The sequence below is a fragment of the Falco biarmicus genome, chromosome 6 (assembly GCF_023638135.1).
Source record: "Falco biarmicus isolate bFalBia1 chromosome 6, bFalBia1.pri, whole genome shotgun sequence".
Lineage (NCBI taxonomy): Eukaryota > Metazoa > Chordata > Aves > Falconiformes > Falconidae > Falco > Falco biarmicus.
Window position 1 is genome coordinate 21,290,808 of NC_079293.1, and position 16,798 is coordinate 21,307,605.

The 16,798-nt window shown below is 36.5% G+C and overlaps 1 protein-coding gene across 1 annotated transcript in view; it reads left to right on the forward strand.

Annotated features, from left to right (window-relative positions):
• CSMD1 (CUB and Sushi multiple domains 1) overlaps positions 1–16,798 on the forward strand; it is a 1,210,323-nt gene that overhangs the window by 1,163,626 nt on the left and 29,899 nt on the right. The window contains exons 55-60 of the mRNA XM_056344568.1: positions 890–1,078; positions 4,192–4,365; positions 8,294–8,476; positions 13,119–13,295; positions 14,273–14,452; positions 15,782–15,955. Of these exons, the coding sequence (XP_056200543.1) occupies positions 890–1,078; positions 4,192–4,365; positions 8,294–8,476; positions 13,119–13,295; positions 14,273–14,452; positions 15,782–15,955 (1,077 nt within the window). The remainder of the gene's footprint in view (positions 1–889; positions 1,079–4,191; positions 4,366–8,293; positions 8,477–13,118; positions 13,296–14,272; positions 14,453–15,781; positions 15,956–16,798) is intronic.

Genomic DNA, 16,798 nt, shown 5'->3' on the forward strand with positions numbered 1-16,798 from the left:
TTTCTTTTTCAAGAAAATGAATTTGAACTAGATCGTATATTTGAAAGGTAGATTCCTGTCATTGTTTGATGAACTGTAAATTATAATACTAATAATCTAAGGTGTTTTTTTTTAATTTATACTATTATGCCTACAGTGAAGACAGGGTGGAGGAGGCATTTGTGATTTTTCAGATACCTTTCAGATGAATAGACAGCAAAATTGGGAGTCTGCAATGAAGACCTCAGTCAGTAATAATCTACTAACAAAACATCATGTTCACTGCAGAGTATAAAACAAAGGATTGGGGAGGGCACATATACCTTTTCTAAAAACTAAACAGTCATTATACAAACCCCAAAACGTTAGGTTTTTAACTGCATTTTGGTGCTTACCCTCACTCCTGCTCCACTATCAGTTGCTTGATTTTTCACCATCTTCCTTTCTCTGTTCTACACATTAATAGCTGGAAAATGGTCTTGTTAATGTTGGAAGCATTTTGTCTTTTTACAGAAAAATAAAAAAATAAACTCATAAAATATTATTTAAACTATGTACTGACTTGATTTTAATTTGGCTTCCTTTACATAAATATTACATAGAAGATCAAACTAAGCCTATCAAGAGAATGATAAAAAATTCCTCCAGTTCCTCTTTTATCTTCAAACCACTTGTATGTCAAGACTATTACAAGAACTGGAGTAAAATCATAGTACTATTTTCAAAGCAAAAAATCTAGACTGACTTAGGAATCAGTGTATCTGATATTTAAGTCAAATAAAACCCACGAAGGATATCAAATGGACCACAGTCATGAGCTGCTAGTGAAGTAACAAACTTCCCCGCATCTTAACATTTTATTTATGACATTTCTATTCTACATCAGTGATGAAAACTGTTTGTCTTACAGTGGTGAACTGTTCTGATCCTGGCTTTGTGGAAAATGCAATTCGGCATGGACAGCAGAATTATCCTGAAAGTTTCAAGTATGGAACAAGTGTGGCATACCATTGCAAGAAGGGCTTTTATCTGTTGGGCTCATCTGCTTTGACCTGTAAAGCTAATGGCTTATGGGATCGATCACTACCAAAATGTTTGTGTAAGTATTCATTCAGTTGTATTAACACTAAGAACTGCTGCATTACTTTTAGTCTTGATAGACAAAAAAAAGCGTAGCTCTCTATTGAGGAACAAACCTGGACTTTAGGGTCAACATACTGCAAATTGTACAGCTTCATAAAAAAAACATCAAGACAAGATGTCATGCAACTTGTCATTATTAAAAATGGGTTTAGAGGGTCCTATGGAGCTATTTCAAATGCCAGAAAGTTAAGATTAATATCCCTTTCGGTATAGTGTTAAGATATCTGAAAACAGCAACAGAAATCTAAAATTATTATTTATATGTTATGATTTAAATTGATTGTCTAAGACCATTAATGCCTGTCCCGTTTGTTTGCTTGTTTGATTTCCCCAGAGGTATTGGAATATGTATATGAGAATGAATCTATGAACTTTTGTGTAGGAAAATTTTGCTCAGCAGGGTATTTTCATAATGTCATGTCATACTTCCTCCATCACTTTTTCCTCAGAGAGATCTTGTGTTTCCTATAATCAGTTCAGTGAGCTTCAGATCTTTAGAATATGTTTGATTTACTTTCATTTTCCATTGAGATAATTTTCTTCTGTGATCATTAATTTTCTGACATTAGATTTCTGAATTACAATGCAATTACAGGAAATAGTAAATGAAATGAAAGTATACTTTAAATTGCAAATACATCAGATGATTTTAAAGTTTTTGCTTTACAGATTTATGATTGGTTACTTAAATGATTTAGTTTGGTCTATAGGTATAAACTAATAATCAGATCAATAAAGGTAACTAGGTTAGTGAATTTATTTTTTATGCTTGCTTTCTTCCGACTACTATGTATTTAGTATCCTCATGACCGAAGCAGTTTTGTTTTGATTTTCACAACAGTCTGTACTTCCAATAACTGTCAATAAGAGCTACAATCAAGTTTATTCACATTTCAATAATGAAATAATTAAGAAAAATACAACATTTTACATACAAAATAGCTGCATAAAATTGTTAATTTGGCAAGAATATTTTCCTGATGCAAGCATGTGCCTCATTTTCTACACCTTAGGAAAAACATTATGAAAGTCTGTGGCCCAATTCTGTCGACGACCCATTCCTACTTTCAGAACTGCGGTTTCAGAGCAAAGGGACACTCCTTTATGCAAGGGGCAGAAGAGGATGGGGAATCTAAATCACCTCGAATAGCTACCCCTCTTTTCACATCAAGTGTGTTGGAAGTTTGGTAGTATTTATTTACATGGCTTTATGGTTTTAGGCAGAGCTTGAGGAAAGTCATAGGTGTCCATTCCCTGAGAACAGGAATTGCTGACCTAGCCCTGGGGGCTATTGATTGAGGCTGTGGGAACTTTCAAATGAGCTGCAAGGTGCCTACATTCCTCCTCAATTACCTGCTATATTAATTGATGCTAATTTGCTGCTTATGGACTGAAACACTATATGAATCCTAAATTATGAGGTGACCTTTAACATTCTTTCCCCTAAGAAAATCTCAGTAAAATAAATAGGGCTCTTTCTACGGGGAAGATAGGTTTGTCTATTCACAGATGAAGTCACTCGGAGTCTTTTCAAGTACTATGACAGAGATGTAATTTTCAAAAGTTATCAGTGATAATCTCTTTTTTTTTTTTTTTTTTCAAATATAAGATTGCTTTCCGTGGTAGAGCAAAGTGCTTGGAGAGGCAGGTGAGGTAAATTTTGAACCTAAACTTACACTATATTTACTGTGAACAATTTAGTTCACGAGTGCAAGAATAGAAACACACTGCTCCTTTATTATGCAAGGCAATACCTATGAGTAGCATAGCTTAAAAATTGATGCTGCTTCTTTTCTTCATAAACTGGGGAAATTTCATGCTGCTCACTACAAATCACAGCACTACAGCCACATTAAGGTGACCTACAAATTATTTTCTTTCAAAAACTCTGATTGCCCACTGCAGCACCTTCCAGAATTGTGGCAGGACTAGCACTGAAGCAACCTCATTAAGGTAACTAATCTGGCTGAAAACTAAATGCTGTTTTTTCTGTGGGACTACCCAGTGTCCTGATTTGGTTTACCATTTGCTACACGAATGTTTAAGCCAGCCCAAGGAAAGCAAGAGAAACACACAGCAGTGAAAGAGTGGGGGTCAGGACCATACCTTTTTGCAGACATCCATTTTGTAGTCAGTTTGACATTATCATGGGATCCAATATAACAGACATAATTTTGATGTCTGTCAGGAGTAACAGTCATGAGAATAACGGTCTTTTTTTCTAAAAATATATTTGACCTATAGATCATTCATTCTAGTAACTCATAAAGTTACTCAAATTCAACTGATCTGTTCAAATGTTGCCTGTTTGAGTGACTGTTTATTAAATTTATGTAACATTTATTTTCTTTGGGTTTTCTTTCTTTACTGAATGATCTAAGATTTACACAAAAAGCATTCAGAATTTGATTTCTATTTCACCTTAAGATGACTTATGTTTTCTCATGTAACAGATCTGAACTACTTGTTCACTAGTTATTCTCTACCAAAACTGTTTATCTGATTTTTTTCTCAAAATGTGCATATTAATTTAAGCATAAATATGATTCATAATTTACAAAAAATATCAGTAATTCATTTTCCTTTTGCTTACCCTAGTGCAACACATTGCTATAGTAATACTACAGATGAAGTTTTTTATTTCTCTATATTACCTAAACTGCATTTACTTATTTTATAGAAATGATAAAGCTGATTACTGTTTTCATCTCTCTAATATGTAAGCACATTGCAACATTAAACTTACTTGGTTTCTTCTTTCCCAAGCTTAACAGAAATAATCTCTATTAGTTTTAGGGAAGGACAGGGCACAGAAAAGAATGAGGAAAGACAGCTTTGTGTATTTTCAGGGAAAGGCCAAAATAGATGGGTTAGTTTTACATGTAGTTTTATGTTTACTCTTACAAATGACCAGTAAATCATCTATAGCAACAGCAAAAATGAAGATACGAAGGAGCTGAAATACAAACAGAAGTTTATGTTTTGTGGAACCAGCCTCAAATTTAAAGATTATAATAGATTTTTTTTCTGTGCCGTGAAAATATAATATTGTGTTCTTTCCTCTGTTAGCCATTTCTTGTGGACATCCTGGGGTACCTGCCAATGCAGTTCTTTCAGGAGACACATTTACATATGGCTCCATAATTCACTATTCTTGCACAGCGGGTCGAAGGCTCATAGGAAATTCTACTAGGGAGTGCCAAGAAGATAGCCACTGGAGTGGGACTCTCCCTCACTGTTCAGGTACTTGTGCCAACCATCATCTGGGTGTTGCCTTGTAATTACATGAATAAGGCTATTCTCAAGCAAATTTTTGTCTACAGTCAGATATTTATTTTGTTTCTTCTCCAAGTATGTTTTAATTTCACCAGTAGACACTCAGCTGAATTATAGCCATTTATTGAAATATTCTCATATATTGCCTTGTTCTCTTTGTCATTACGTTGTAACTTTACTCATTATCTAGATGCTAGAGTTGTATACTGCAGTATATAGAAGCCAAAAACACTATTTAAAGCCTGATGGAGTTCTGCTTATAAAGGATGCATGTATTAAATCTTGTTTTTATTAATTGTGTAAACAAAGATTGTCACATAGGAAAGTATTGATTAAAAAACACCACAGATAAGGTACTAGACGGTAAACTTTATACATTATGTTCCTCTTTTCACTTAAAGAAACACTCTTTCTTATTGCCACAATGTGCAAATGCCATCAACCTCTGCAATGTTTTCGGTGCTGTCAGGAAGTGCAGGAACAGTTTGTTCTCCTCTAGTCTAAGTATGCAAGTTTAGAAGAAGGCATAAAATATTACACAATTTTATTGAAGTGAAGAGCCCAGGCAAGAATTGGCTGCTAAGGACATCATCCACAGTGTATTAGTAAGTTCTGTAAGGGAAGCAAGTCTACACACTTTGGTATATAAGAAAACAAATACCTGACATGTTTAAGAAGAAGATTTCCTAATGAGAAAATTATTCCGTAATTCCACATTCTAGAACCTTCTTATAACTTTCCCTCAGCTCTTGGATGTGCCTACTGTTGGGCTGATCTGATTCAGTGTCGTTCAATTCAGATTTGAGCTAATTTAAATAGGTGTAAGGTATTTAAATTCTCTACTTTGAAAAAGCTGTAATAAGTGTTCATTGAAAATGGTCCATTCATGAGCTGATTCTGCAAAGATGCCAAGCACAATTTGAAACATTGAGGAAAGGAAGTGAATTTTAATCACTGTTTCTTTTCTGTTCTTTGCTGCTAAAGGAGGAAAGATTTTGCCTAGAGTCTTACTACACCATGAGATCTCACTGTCATCGTTGTTTCTATGCCTAGACCTGAAAGGAATCTCTGCAAGACAATCACATGTATAGTTTCCCCACAGAACTGGCCTTTTCTTGCTTATCTTAAGCCAACATTTATGTCACTTTCATCTTTCAATCCAGTATAAAATACCAGATATGAGATTGCACCAAGATTAAAATTTTTAAGGTCAGAGTCCTCTAGTGCTGTTACCCAACATTTTCCACCACAAGAGAAATTCTGTTGCTAGTGGAAACAAATTTTAATTGCTAATAATTGAGACTCTTCAGATATCAGTCATGAATGTGATAGTATTTTTATAGACTTATAATTTTTAAAACATTAAAGACCACTGTAGTCATCTCCTATAATGGGGAATGCATGTCTAGTGTAACCAAAACATTGTTACTGAAGCAGAATTTAATATAAGTTTGAACATATGACATCTTGAGAGCAAGGTGTTTCCCTAGGAAAATAAGAAATCTATCTCTGTGATCTCAGTTAAAAAAACAAACCAAAACTCCAAAACAAATAGACAAAAAGCCTAAAAAGGTGTCTCATTCCTCTGAGACGTTTATATTTCTTAAAGTAGCTACACTTTTCACGTTAGGTATTCAGGAGGTTACTTCATTAAAAAACCAACAACTTTATGAATATTTTGTATTCATAATGTCAGGAAAAGAGTGATTGTGCCCAGGACAACTGAGACAGCTAATTATTTTATACTAAAGGGACATGAAAAACAGTCCCAATACAACACTTGAAATCTGTAGTCTGTTGCTGCATGGGGTTTCTTTCTTTATTATGTATTAATATATGTTTGAATGAATGATGGTATAAGTGTAATCTCAGGGTTTGTTGTCACCTGGGAACTGTTGCAGTGATGGGACACGTATCTTATGGGTTAAGTGATAGTTGAGATTTTTAAGATGACTCACACTCATTTTTCAGTAATGGATATGTAGTCTTCTACATTGCTAAATAAAAAAGGGTCTAGACCTTCATAATGCTGTAACTGCCTTTGTCTGTATCCTTTGGCTATAAACTTGCATGGCTCCAGTTTAAAGTTTCTCCAAGGCAAAACTCGGCATGTCCAAGAAAAAACAATTTGGTCATTCATGTGGAATAATTCCTTCAGCAAACTCCCAAAGGAAAGTGAGAATTTTAGAATCATAGATCCTCTGCTCTGAACAATTCCTGCAGTCTTTGTATTCACAAGCTAAAGTACGTGCCACATAGCTGTTTCATGCTGTAAATATGTCACAGTGATAGCGTGAATCACAGCCGTCATGTTATTTCACACATTTTAAGCAGACAAAAAAGTCTATGAAATAGTAATGTCTTGGGGTGAAGGGAAACAGATGGCATCCAGAGGCCACATCTGGACTGCTGATTGAACAGTGCCAGGGCACAGGTCATGGGTGCTAGTACTTATGAGACCATTGTACTCTTAGAATTGTCCCCAGAATGGTTTTGACCCATCCCAACTAGCATTCCATCAAACAATGCTCAAATGCTTTACAAGTTAGAGTGTGCTGGAGATCATTCTCAACAGCCACTTCAGATCCAGCCACTCTGTTTTGGAGAGTGAGTTTAATGGTATAGGTATGGACAGAATATACCAGCTGGCTTCAAGACACACTGCTTACAAGCATGTATCCAGACAAGAAAATCTTGGTACAAATTCTGCAGGGCAGGGTGACAAAGGCAATCTATCCTAGAAGAAGCTTACCTAAGTAAAGTGGACACAACCAAAGCCCACAAGTTAGCCTTGAATTCAGGAACTGTGTCTTGGTGTCCTTTTATGAGGAAGCATGATTGTATCCAAAGTGTCTGTCTTGAACATGCTATACTGAAAACCTTATGCCCCACACATAGTCATACTTTGTGACTTTAGAAAATTTTCATTTCTGAAATAAAATTTTGAGTTTTCTCAATGTCTTACTATTGTTATTCCTTTGTCCTTCATCTGAGAGGTATGCTTATGATGAAAAACTAATGTAAGAAGACACAAACTTCAACCTATGAAATTATTTACACATATTTTGAAAAAAAACCATGAACCATAGTTTTAATAGAAATTCAGTCTAGATGTGTAACGTAAAAATTAAGAACAAACAATTATGACCCACAATATGAAGCACAATTTAGACACAGAGGGATCTAGGAGAGATAACATTTTATGCCAAAATTTAAAATAATTTTTTGATATTGAGACCATACCTCTTTGACATTCTTTGGTAGCATTTCCTGTAGTGGCTGCTTTATCTGATAAGGCAGTTGACTGGTTCATCAGATGTATGAGGACATGGTTGAGAGGTCTGTTTTGCAGCACTTTCTTTCTCTTCTAAAATTGTAACCAATACTTGCATAGGAATTTAAAGAATAAGGAAAACTATGAGGTGTCCTTTTCATTCTTGACAGGCACAGGTACCCTTTAGTCTCTCCTGTGGGTATACGTTATTTCAAACATGTTTCTTAAGAAACTCAAATATGGTTCTTTTCACTCTTGCTGTTATCTAATTTTTGTTATTAGATGTTATTACTAGCAGAGAAGTTGAACTATAAAATACAATGTACAGAAAACTATGTCAAAGAGACAACAAATTTGTTGAACTGACAGAAAATAACAGGGGTGCTTCCTGTGTTCACAATTAGATTTTATCTTTTATTTATATCACATTCTATGCTTAGGTCTATATAGTTCTGAGGTAAGAAGCAGACTAAAAAGACATGCTATTTTCATCTTTGGCTTTGTCTTCATGCCCTTGCATTGGTTGCAGTTAGTAGTACTAGTTACAAGATAGTGTCTTCAGTACCACTACGTTTTCACATAATGTCTCTGCCAATATTTCTGCTCCATTGTGTTTTATAGGAAATAATCCTGGCTATTGCGATGATCCAGGAGTACCAGCCCATGGGTCTAGACTAGGGGATGAGTTCAAAATAAAAAGTCTGCTACGTTTCTCATGTGAAATGGGTTATCAGCTGAGAGGATCTGCAGAACGAACATGCCTGCTCAATGGTTCCTGGTCAGGTATACAGCCTGTGTGTGAAGGTAGGTATTGATAACACTGGCATTTGTAACACCATTGAATGACATTTACTAATGACATTTTATTCTTTAATTAAAAAGAAATGCTGTGCCAGAAATGTGCTTTCATATTGCTCTGCATAAAATTGATATAAAAGAGTTTGCAAGCAGTTCATGTTTTGCTCAAAAACCTAAATCCAAACTGGTAAAATTTTGAACTATATATTTATAAGACTGAGAAAATAATTCTGGTTAAACAACCATTCAGTCTGAAAATAGAGAACAGACACCTGAGCTAAATGCAAAATTCTACAAATGCTTCTGATAGAAGATAGTAAAATGGAATGACGAATAAATTTGTCATCCATCTTCTAACAAAATATTTTCATCTTCTCTTTCTATGTAATGTCTATGCATCAAGAACTTAACAGATGATAAAATAATATTGTATACTTAACTAAGTATAAATTAATGTATATTTCTCCACATAAGTTAGACTGTGTTTTTATAAGATACACTATTTTTATGCTAGCTCTTTCAGAAAAAATGCAACAGGCAATATTTCTGGAAATCACATTTTAGAATAAAAGTATAATAAAGAATTTTTACACTTTTTTCACTGTCAGAATTGGAAAGCAGTAATGAAAGACTTTAGATTCAGTTTTTAAATTACTTCTTTTTTTTCAAGAATGTTTGAAAAGTTGCTTTTTCTCATTGACTGGAGTTGATGGATTCTGTTGTATATGTTGTCTGCTAGACTAAATGACAAAATGGAAGATAGGACAAAATAGTTCTAACAAATCCATTATATTTTTTCACCTAGGCATTTTATCACAGTATCCTTACCTAACAATTGTTATTTTGCAGTATTCTTCAGTACAGACTAGTCTTCTGTCAGTGTAGATATCATCATAACTGTATGAAAATGGCAATGGGCACAGAATCGTTTTTTTCAGCAGACAATTGAAGTTTTACAATGCCCTTTCTTCTTCCCTTGCATGAAGACACTTAGTAGGACAGCAACACTCAGTGGCAATTAGCAGAGTTTGGAATACCACTGGTTTTTGTTTCTTTATATTTTGTTCAACCTTCTGTTTTCAGGAAGAAATTAAAACACCACACATAAACTAAGAAGAAACCCCTTTCCTTCAGTTTTTCTCTTCTCCTTCAGCTGTTTCCTGTTTAGTATAAATAAGGATTAGGAAGGGAATACCTTTTCACCCCTACAAGTTCAAGTTCCAACCTACTGAATTTTTCTCTTCAGTTTAAAATAAATTTTTATACGTATAAAGTGAATAAAGCTTCATTAAAACAAAGTCTTTTAGGTATTATTCCAAACATCAGTAATACTCAGAGTAATTTTTCATTGACAAATTGTGTTTATTTTAATGAATCCCGTAATCTATAATTGTTAGATTTGAACTAAGCATCTGCAGACTTGTCTTCACATAAATTCCATAGATATATTTAGCCTTAATGAATGCATCCAAGCTTTCCTAGTTCATCTCAATGTTGTACTTTGTCCAGTGTCTGCACATGGTCTTTAATTTGTTTTATTAGTATTATCACAGAATCATAGAATTGTTTGGGTTCAAAGGGACCTTTAAAGACAACCTATTCCACCATCCCTGCCATGACCAGGCACACATTCCAGTGGATTAGGTTGCTCAAAGCCCCACCCAGCCTGACCCTGAACACTTCCAGGGATGGGGCACGCGCAGCTTCTCTGGGCAACCTGTTCCAGGCTATCACCACATGCATGGTAAATAATTTCATACTTACGTAATCTAAATCTACCCACTTTCAGTTTAAAACTGTTACCCTTGTTCTTTCACTACAGACCTTGGTTAAAAGTCTCTCTCCATCTTTCTTATAACCCCCTTTTAAGTATTGACAGGCCACAATAAGGTCTCCAAGAAGCCTTCTTTTCTCCAAGCTGAGCAACCAGCTTTCTCAGACTTTCTTCAGAGGAGAGGTGTTCCAGACCTCTAATCTTTTTTGTGACCCTCCGTTGAACCCCCTGTAACAGGTCCATGCCTTTCCTGTGCTGGGAGCCCCAGAGCTGGATGCAGTACTCCAGGTGGGCTCTCATAAGAGTGGAATAGAGGGGGAGAATCATCTCCATCGACCTGCTGACCATGCTTTCTTTTATGCAGTTCAGGGTATGATCATCACAGGAATTCCTCCAGTTCTTTAAGGAAAACAACAGCAGAGACAAACTAATGTGTAGTGACTGTAGGTCCCTGTTCTCTGTCCCCACTGCACCACTCATAGAGCAGGTAGTGGAGCCTGAAATGAAAGAATGAAATTAAGCCTGGGAAAGAGAGAAGAAAGGTGTTTTTTTAATGTTTGCCCTTTTGTCCCTATAGAAAGCATTTAAATTAGCAATGAATTAAAGGAATTGTCCCCAGTTTGAGTCTGTTTTGCCCACAATAGTAATTGGTAAGCAATTCCCCTGTCTATCTCAACCCATGAGCTTTGTCATCCTTCCCACAGAGAAGGGGCAGTGAGTGAGAGGCTGGGCTCATAGTGTCATAGTTTAGTGGCAATGAAGTACCACACAGCTGCTCTCTCCCTCCCTCCCTCCTTACCAGGATGAGGAGCAGAATCGGAAAAAAGGTAAAACTCAAGGGTTGAGATAACAACAATTCAATAATTGAAATGATGATGATGATGAAGAAGAAGAAGAAGATGACAGAGAAGGGGAGATTAATAAAGTCCAAAGGGAAGGAAAGAAACCCAAGTGATGTACAATACAATTGCTCACCACCCACTGATTGAAGCCTAGCCAGTCCCTGAGCAGCAATCGGTGCCTATGGGCCAACTCCCCCCAGTTTATGTATTCAGCATGACATTCTATGGTATACAATACCCTTTGCCTAGTTTGAGTCAGCTGTCCTGGCTGTGTTCCCTCACAGCCTTCTCACTGGCAGGTCCCAAGCAACTGAAAAGTCCTTGACTTAGTATAAACACTACTTAGCAACAACTAGAAGCAGCAGTATGTTATCAACATTATTCTCATCCTAAATTCAAAAATCCAAAACACAGCATTGTACCAGCTACTGAGGAAAAAAAAAAAAAAGAAAAAAAAAACCCAACAAAACTCTATCCCAGCCAAAACCAGGACAATTTTCCCCCCACACACCCTTATTCCATGCCATTCACATCATGCTACACTTTTGAATACATCATCACCTTCCCTGTCTTTTGATATAAACACACAGGTATCATTCCCTTAGTCTAAGGACTATTGAGTTCATTTAATCCATGACTTTGAGCTCCATTGGTCATAACAGTCTTTTAATGCAGGAAAGATATTGTGAGGTGTTGGATTGTTGCATCTTGAAGTCAGTTCTGGTTCCATCACTGCTGTGTTGATCTGGTTTCATTAAAGTTTGTTCTTTGTTGATATGGCAGTCAGAAGAGAGTCAGGTTCAGATCTTCAAATACAGAATGGCAGAGACAGGTGCCACAAGGTGCCCAGTGCGCTCCTGGGCATATAGAAGTGACAATATACAATGTTGTATAGCAGTTAACATCACACAGTTTGATTCATCGGCTGTTTTCATCCAAAATCAAATCCCCTTGAGGCACACATTGAAATTCCCCATCCTTCCACATTACCCACGAAGTACACCTAGGTCCTTGAGCAAAAGCAATCCCACGAATGAGTTTGACTTTACCTGAGGCATGAATAACCCAGACTGTTTTCCCCAGCATATTTTTAAGGTGCACTACAGGAACTTTATCCCCCTCTGCAGTACATAAAAGCTTTGATTGGGTGGGGCCATCTTGGATGGCAGATCCTCTAGTGTTGACTAACCAGGTGGCTTTTGCTAAATGTGTATTCCAGTGTTTGAAAGTCGCAGCACCCATTGCTCTCAGTGTAGTCTTTAACAGTCCATTACATTGTCTGATTTTCCCAGAGGCTGGTGCATGATAGGTGGTGTGATATACCCACTCAATGCCATGCTCTTTGGTCCAGGTGTCTCTGAGGCTGTTGTGGAAATGAGTCCCGTTGTCAGATTCAGCCCTTTCTGGGGTAGCATGTCACTGTAAGGCTTGCTTTTCAAGGCCCAAGATAGTGTTCCAGGCAGTGATATGGGGCACAGGATATGTTTCCAGCCATCCAGTGGTTGTTTCCACCACTGTAAGCACGTGTCGCTTGCCTTGGCAGGTTTGTGGGAGTGTGATATAATCAATCTGCCAGGCCTCCTCATATTTATATTTTAGCCATTGTCCACCATACCAGAGAGGCTTTAACCACTTGGCTTGCTTAATTGCAGTGCATGTTTCACATTCATGGATAAGCTGTGCAATAGTGTACATGGTCATGGGCGCATCTGTGTGTTGGGCCTGAGGTGTCATGGACCCACCAAGATATACATACTTTACCCCTATGTTACCAACTGAAATCTACCCAAACCACTGCAATCCTAGCAGCCTCATCCACCTGCTGGTTGTTTTGATGTTCTTCAGTGGCCTGACTTGGGTACACGAGCATATAGAATATGCTCAAGAATATACCTATTAAACATTTTCTTAGTGGAACTTGCTATAGCTTTGTTAAAAGATGGGCTATTGACTTTTTTTTTTTTTTTTTCCCTAGTTAGTCAGCTGTCATGGATGGAAATACTGATATTTTGTTAAAAACTTTTCTTTACAGCTGTATCTTGTGGGAACCCTGGAACCCCAGCCAATGGCATGATAATATACACTGATGGAATATTATTCTCCAGCTCAGTCATTTATGCCTGCTGGGAAGGTTACAAAACTTCAGGGCTAACTACTAGACATTGTACTGCTAATGGGACATGGACTGGCACTGCTCCAGACTGCACAGGTCAGAAATAAACTTTTTTCCTCTATAGCTTTAAAGTAGTAAGTCATCCAGGCTTCTTACTGAAAATGATTATTTTATTAGGTAACACATTTCCCTGCCATTCATCTGTTTTATAATACGTGAATATTTTATGTATCTAAAGGTATGTGCTATTTTAATACATGCTAGATGTTTCCAGAACCATCTTTTTAAGATGGATACATAGGTAACTTTATTGTATGTGTTTAACTCATGAATGTCAATATTGAAAAAATGTTATTCCTAAGAATAGATGTTCCTATATAGTTTCTTTTTTGTTTCTTTTTTTTTTAATTTCTCTTTTTTTTTTTTTTTTTTTATCTGCTTATGCACAGAAGATGAAGTTCTGGTACTTCTAGATCAGATTTTACCTAATTGGGTACATTACTGTGCTAGTTTTTATCATGAGCCAAATGAGTCAGGTCTGACTGATAACCATTCTGCTAAGGACCAAGAATCAGGGAGCAGTGAGATCAGGATGCTCTGTCAGGGAAAGCGAGCAGGGAGCAGACGAATGCTGCAGGACCAGTGGCCTTACTGACATGGGCAGACCCACAATACCTCAGTACAGTGATACACAAAAGAGAGAGGAATTTCATAACTGCTGGAATTGCCTTGCACCATCAACATTAGGCATAATGTGACCAAGATCCCAGTATGAAGGAAGGAAAAGTCCTGTCAAAACTACTACTAACGTAACAGTCTGCAGTAGCAGTAGGGTATACCAGCTTACACTGGTGTATTTAAAGAATACAATATTTGGCCCATGCTATTGTAGTGCTTCAAAAATACAAGTTTTTAGCTAAAAATTAAAGATTATGTTTTTGGTTTTATGTGATATATATTGATCAAAATTTTTCTTGTTTTGTACACTGAAAAAAGGACATCAGCTATGCATAGTTCAGTGTTTCATTACATGTTTATTGAAAAAAATTCCTTTTTTTTCTTTTCCTCACTAGTGATCAGCTGTGGAGATCCAGGTGCATTAGCAAATGGCATTCAGTTTGGAAATGATTTTACCTTTAATAAGACAGTCAGCTACCAATGCAATCCAGGATACTTGATGGAGCCTGCTGGTTCATCTACCATGCGTTGTATAAAAGACAGCACTTGGAACCAGAGTAAACCAATATGCAAAGGTGTGCTTTTGGACTTAAATACTTTACAAATACTGTTTTAATACTATATGTTTAATTCAGTAATCAGTGTCTGTATTTATAAAAAAAATCAAAGCTTGTTCTGGGACATTTGTCATGCAAATTCCACAAAGATGTTTAGATAAGTATTTGTGTAACATTTGTATTTATTTGGCACATATGTTGCAGTATAATATCAGTCAGAATAGTGACATGAATAACTGCAGTACAAATAAATCACTCTGCAGTTAAGACTATCATAGTGCTCAGTTAAAAATGCTAGGAACAAAGTACTTATTTTCCTTTTTGGCCCTTTACCTTGGATTAGATGTCCAAAATTCTGTAAAGGGATCCTTTCTATAAAAGATTTCCTTGTTGCAGTGGTGTAGTCATCACAAATAGCCAAAAAAGATGCTTCACTAATAGCTGATTACAAGTCCTAACATAAAGGTCATAATGGGAATGAGGCTGAAAGGCAAATAAGGCAGCCTGATGAACATTGTTAGCACTACTACAGCAGCTCAGAAAATAAATTTAACCGCCTAGGGCATCTTATGCTTATAAAAGGACTAGACTGCCAACTCATCTAGCACAGCTTTAAAATAATGTTTAAGTCTAGCCTACTAATTAAATTTTGCCATATCAGTTCAACTGACTGCATCTTCTCTTGTAAAAATCACTGGCTGAATGATTTTATGCTCGTGCTTTTTGTTGAAAGAATTGATGTGTAAATGTAAACTTGGTCATTCCAGATTTCGTCATTTTAGGCACTCTTTAAGAATCTGGAAATGGTATTTTTAGTCTTAGCCACTAATTGCCAGTAAAGTCAATGTCCATTGTGTGCTGAAAGTCTTAGAAAATGAGCAGGTGAATGAACAAAGTGATAATGTGTGAACAAAGTGATGCTGAGGGCCTTAAATAGTGCTGCAAAATTAGTTTAAAATTAAGTGTGAATACTTAGAACTGCAGAATCATAGAAACATATATATTGAAATATATCATATTTATTGGAAACTTTAACCTAGCTCAGTAGCCTGTTGCCAACAATGATCAGTAATGAATATGCAGGGAAGAGATCAGAGCTAGGTAAGCTACATATTCTTCCGGCTTCCAGCAGCCTACAGCTCAGGGACTTCCTGAACCTAGAGGTGGTATTTTTGTATTTAAATTGGTTTTCTGTCTATTATAGGCTGCTTTTTCAACACAGGAATGCTTTGTTGGAACTAAACAGAATAAATTGTATTTTTTCTCTCAAAAGTATGAGTAGATATTATGCCGCATTTTCCTAAACCCTATAAACCCTGAAATAATAACTTTCTTTTTGTGACACAGCTATTACCTGTGGCCCCCCTCCACCAGTACTCTATGGGAAAGTGGAAGGATCCGATTATCGCTGGGGTGCCAGTGTCAGTTACAGCTGTGCAGAAGGCTATCAGCTATCTAACACAGCTATTCTCTCCTGTGAGGGTCGAGGAGTTTGGCGGGGAGACATCCCACAATGTTTGCGTAAGTTTTCAGGGAACAGTTGTGTCGGGCTTCACCAAAACTACAATCAGTTCTCTTGGCCTACAGTCAGTTTCTCACAGTTTAAAAAGGACTTAGCTAGATGAGGTAATATGTGGTCTACTGCAGGATTCTCCCTTCTTCTTCCAAAAAGCATACCTTGTGAAATTGAGTGGTTGTGCCCATTTGTCTTCTTCCTTTCCCCAAAAGTAATCTCCATCTCTTACTACCTGGTTGGAGTGATCATCATTCCCCTTACTGATAATCTTTTTGAATGCTCTGAATTTGGCTTGTGGTGAGCCAGGTTAAAATTTTCCCTTACACTTCTCCTTTTTTTCTTTCCTCTTTCCATTTCCATTAACAGGTGAAAACAAATATCCTAACCCTAAGATCATAGCCTTGCTCTCCTTAAAAAATTATTTTTTCTTTCTTGAAAGCAAGTACATACCCTCATATTTTGTTTGTATTTGTTTTTCAACTTCCTCTAAATCTGTCAACGCATCTCTTTCAGTTCTTGAAATCTTGTCAGGACTCTGACAAACATTTTTCCTTTTACTTAATTAGGGCAAAAATTTCCAGCCTACACATCTGAGGGTGACTGATGTGAAAACTGGATACGCTTTGAAGCATTACCATATAGCGCTGTCTACTTTAAGATTACTTTGTAATCCAAATTCTAATCAGCATTTGTCTCAATTAAAAAGTCTATTTTTCCAGGTTAAGTTTTATGCTTATAGTAACAATAACAGTGACAATTAATTTTAAATTGCTGACAAGAATTTATCTGAGCTAGAATCCTACACAGTTAAATGAACATAGCATTGGCACTCAGTATGCCTGACTTGC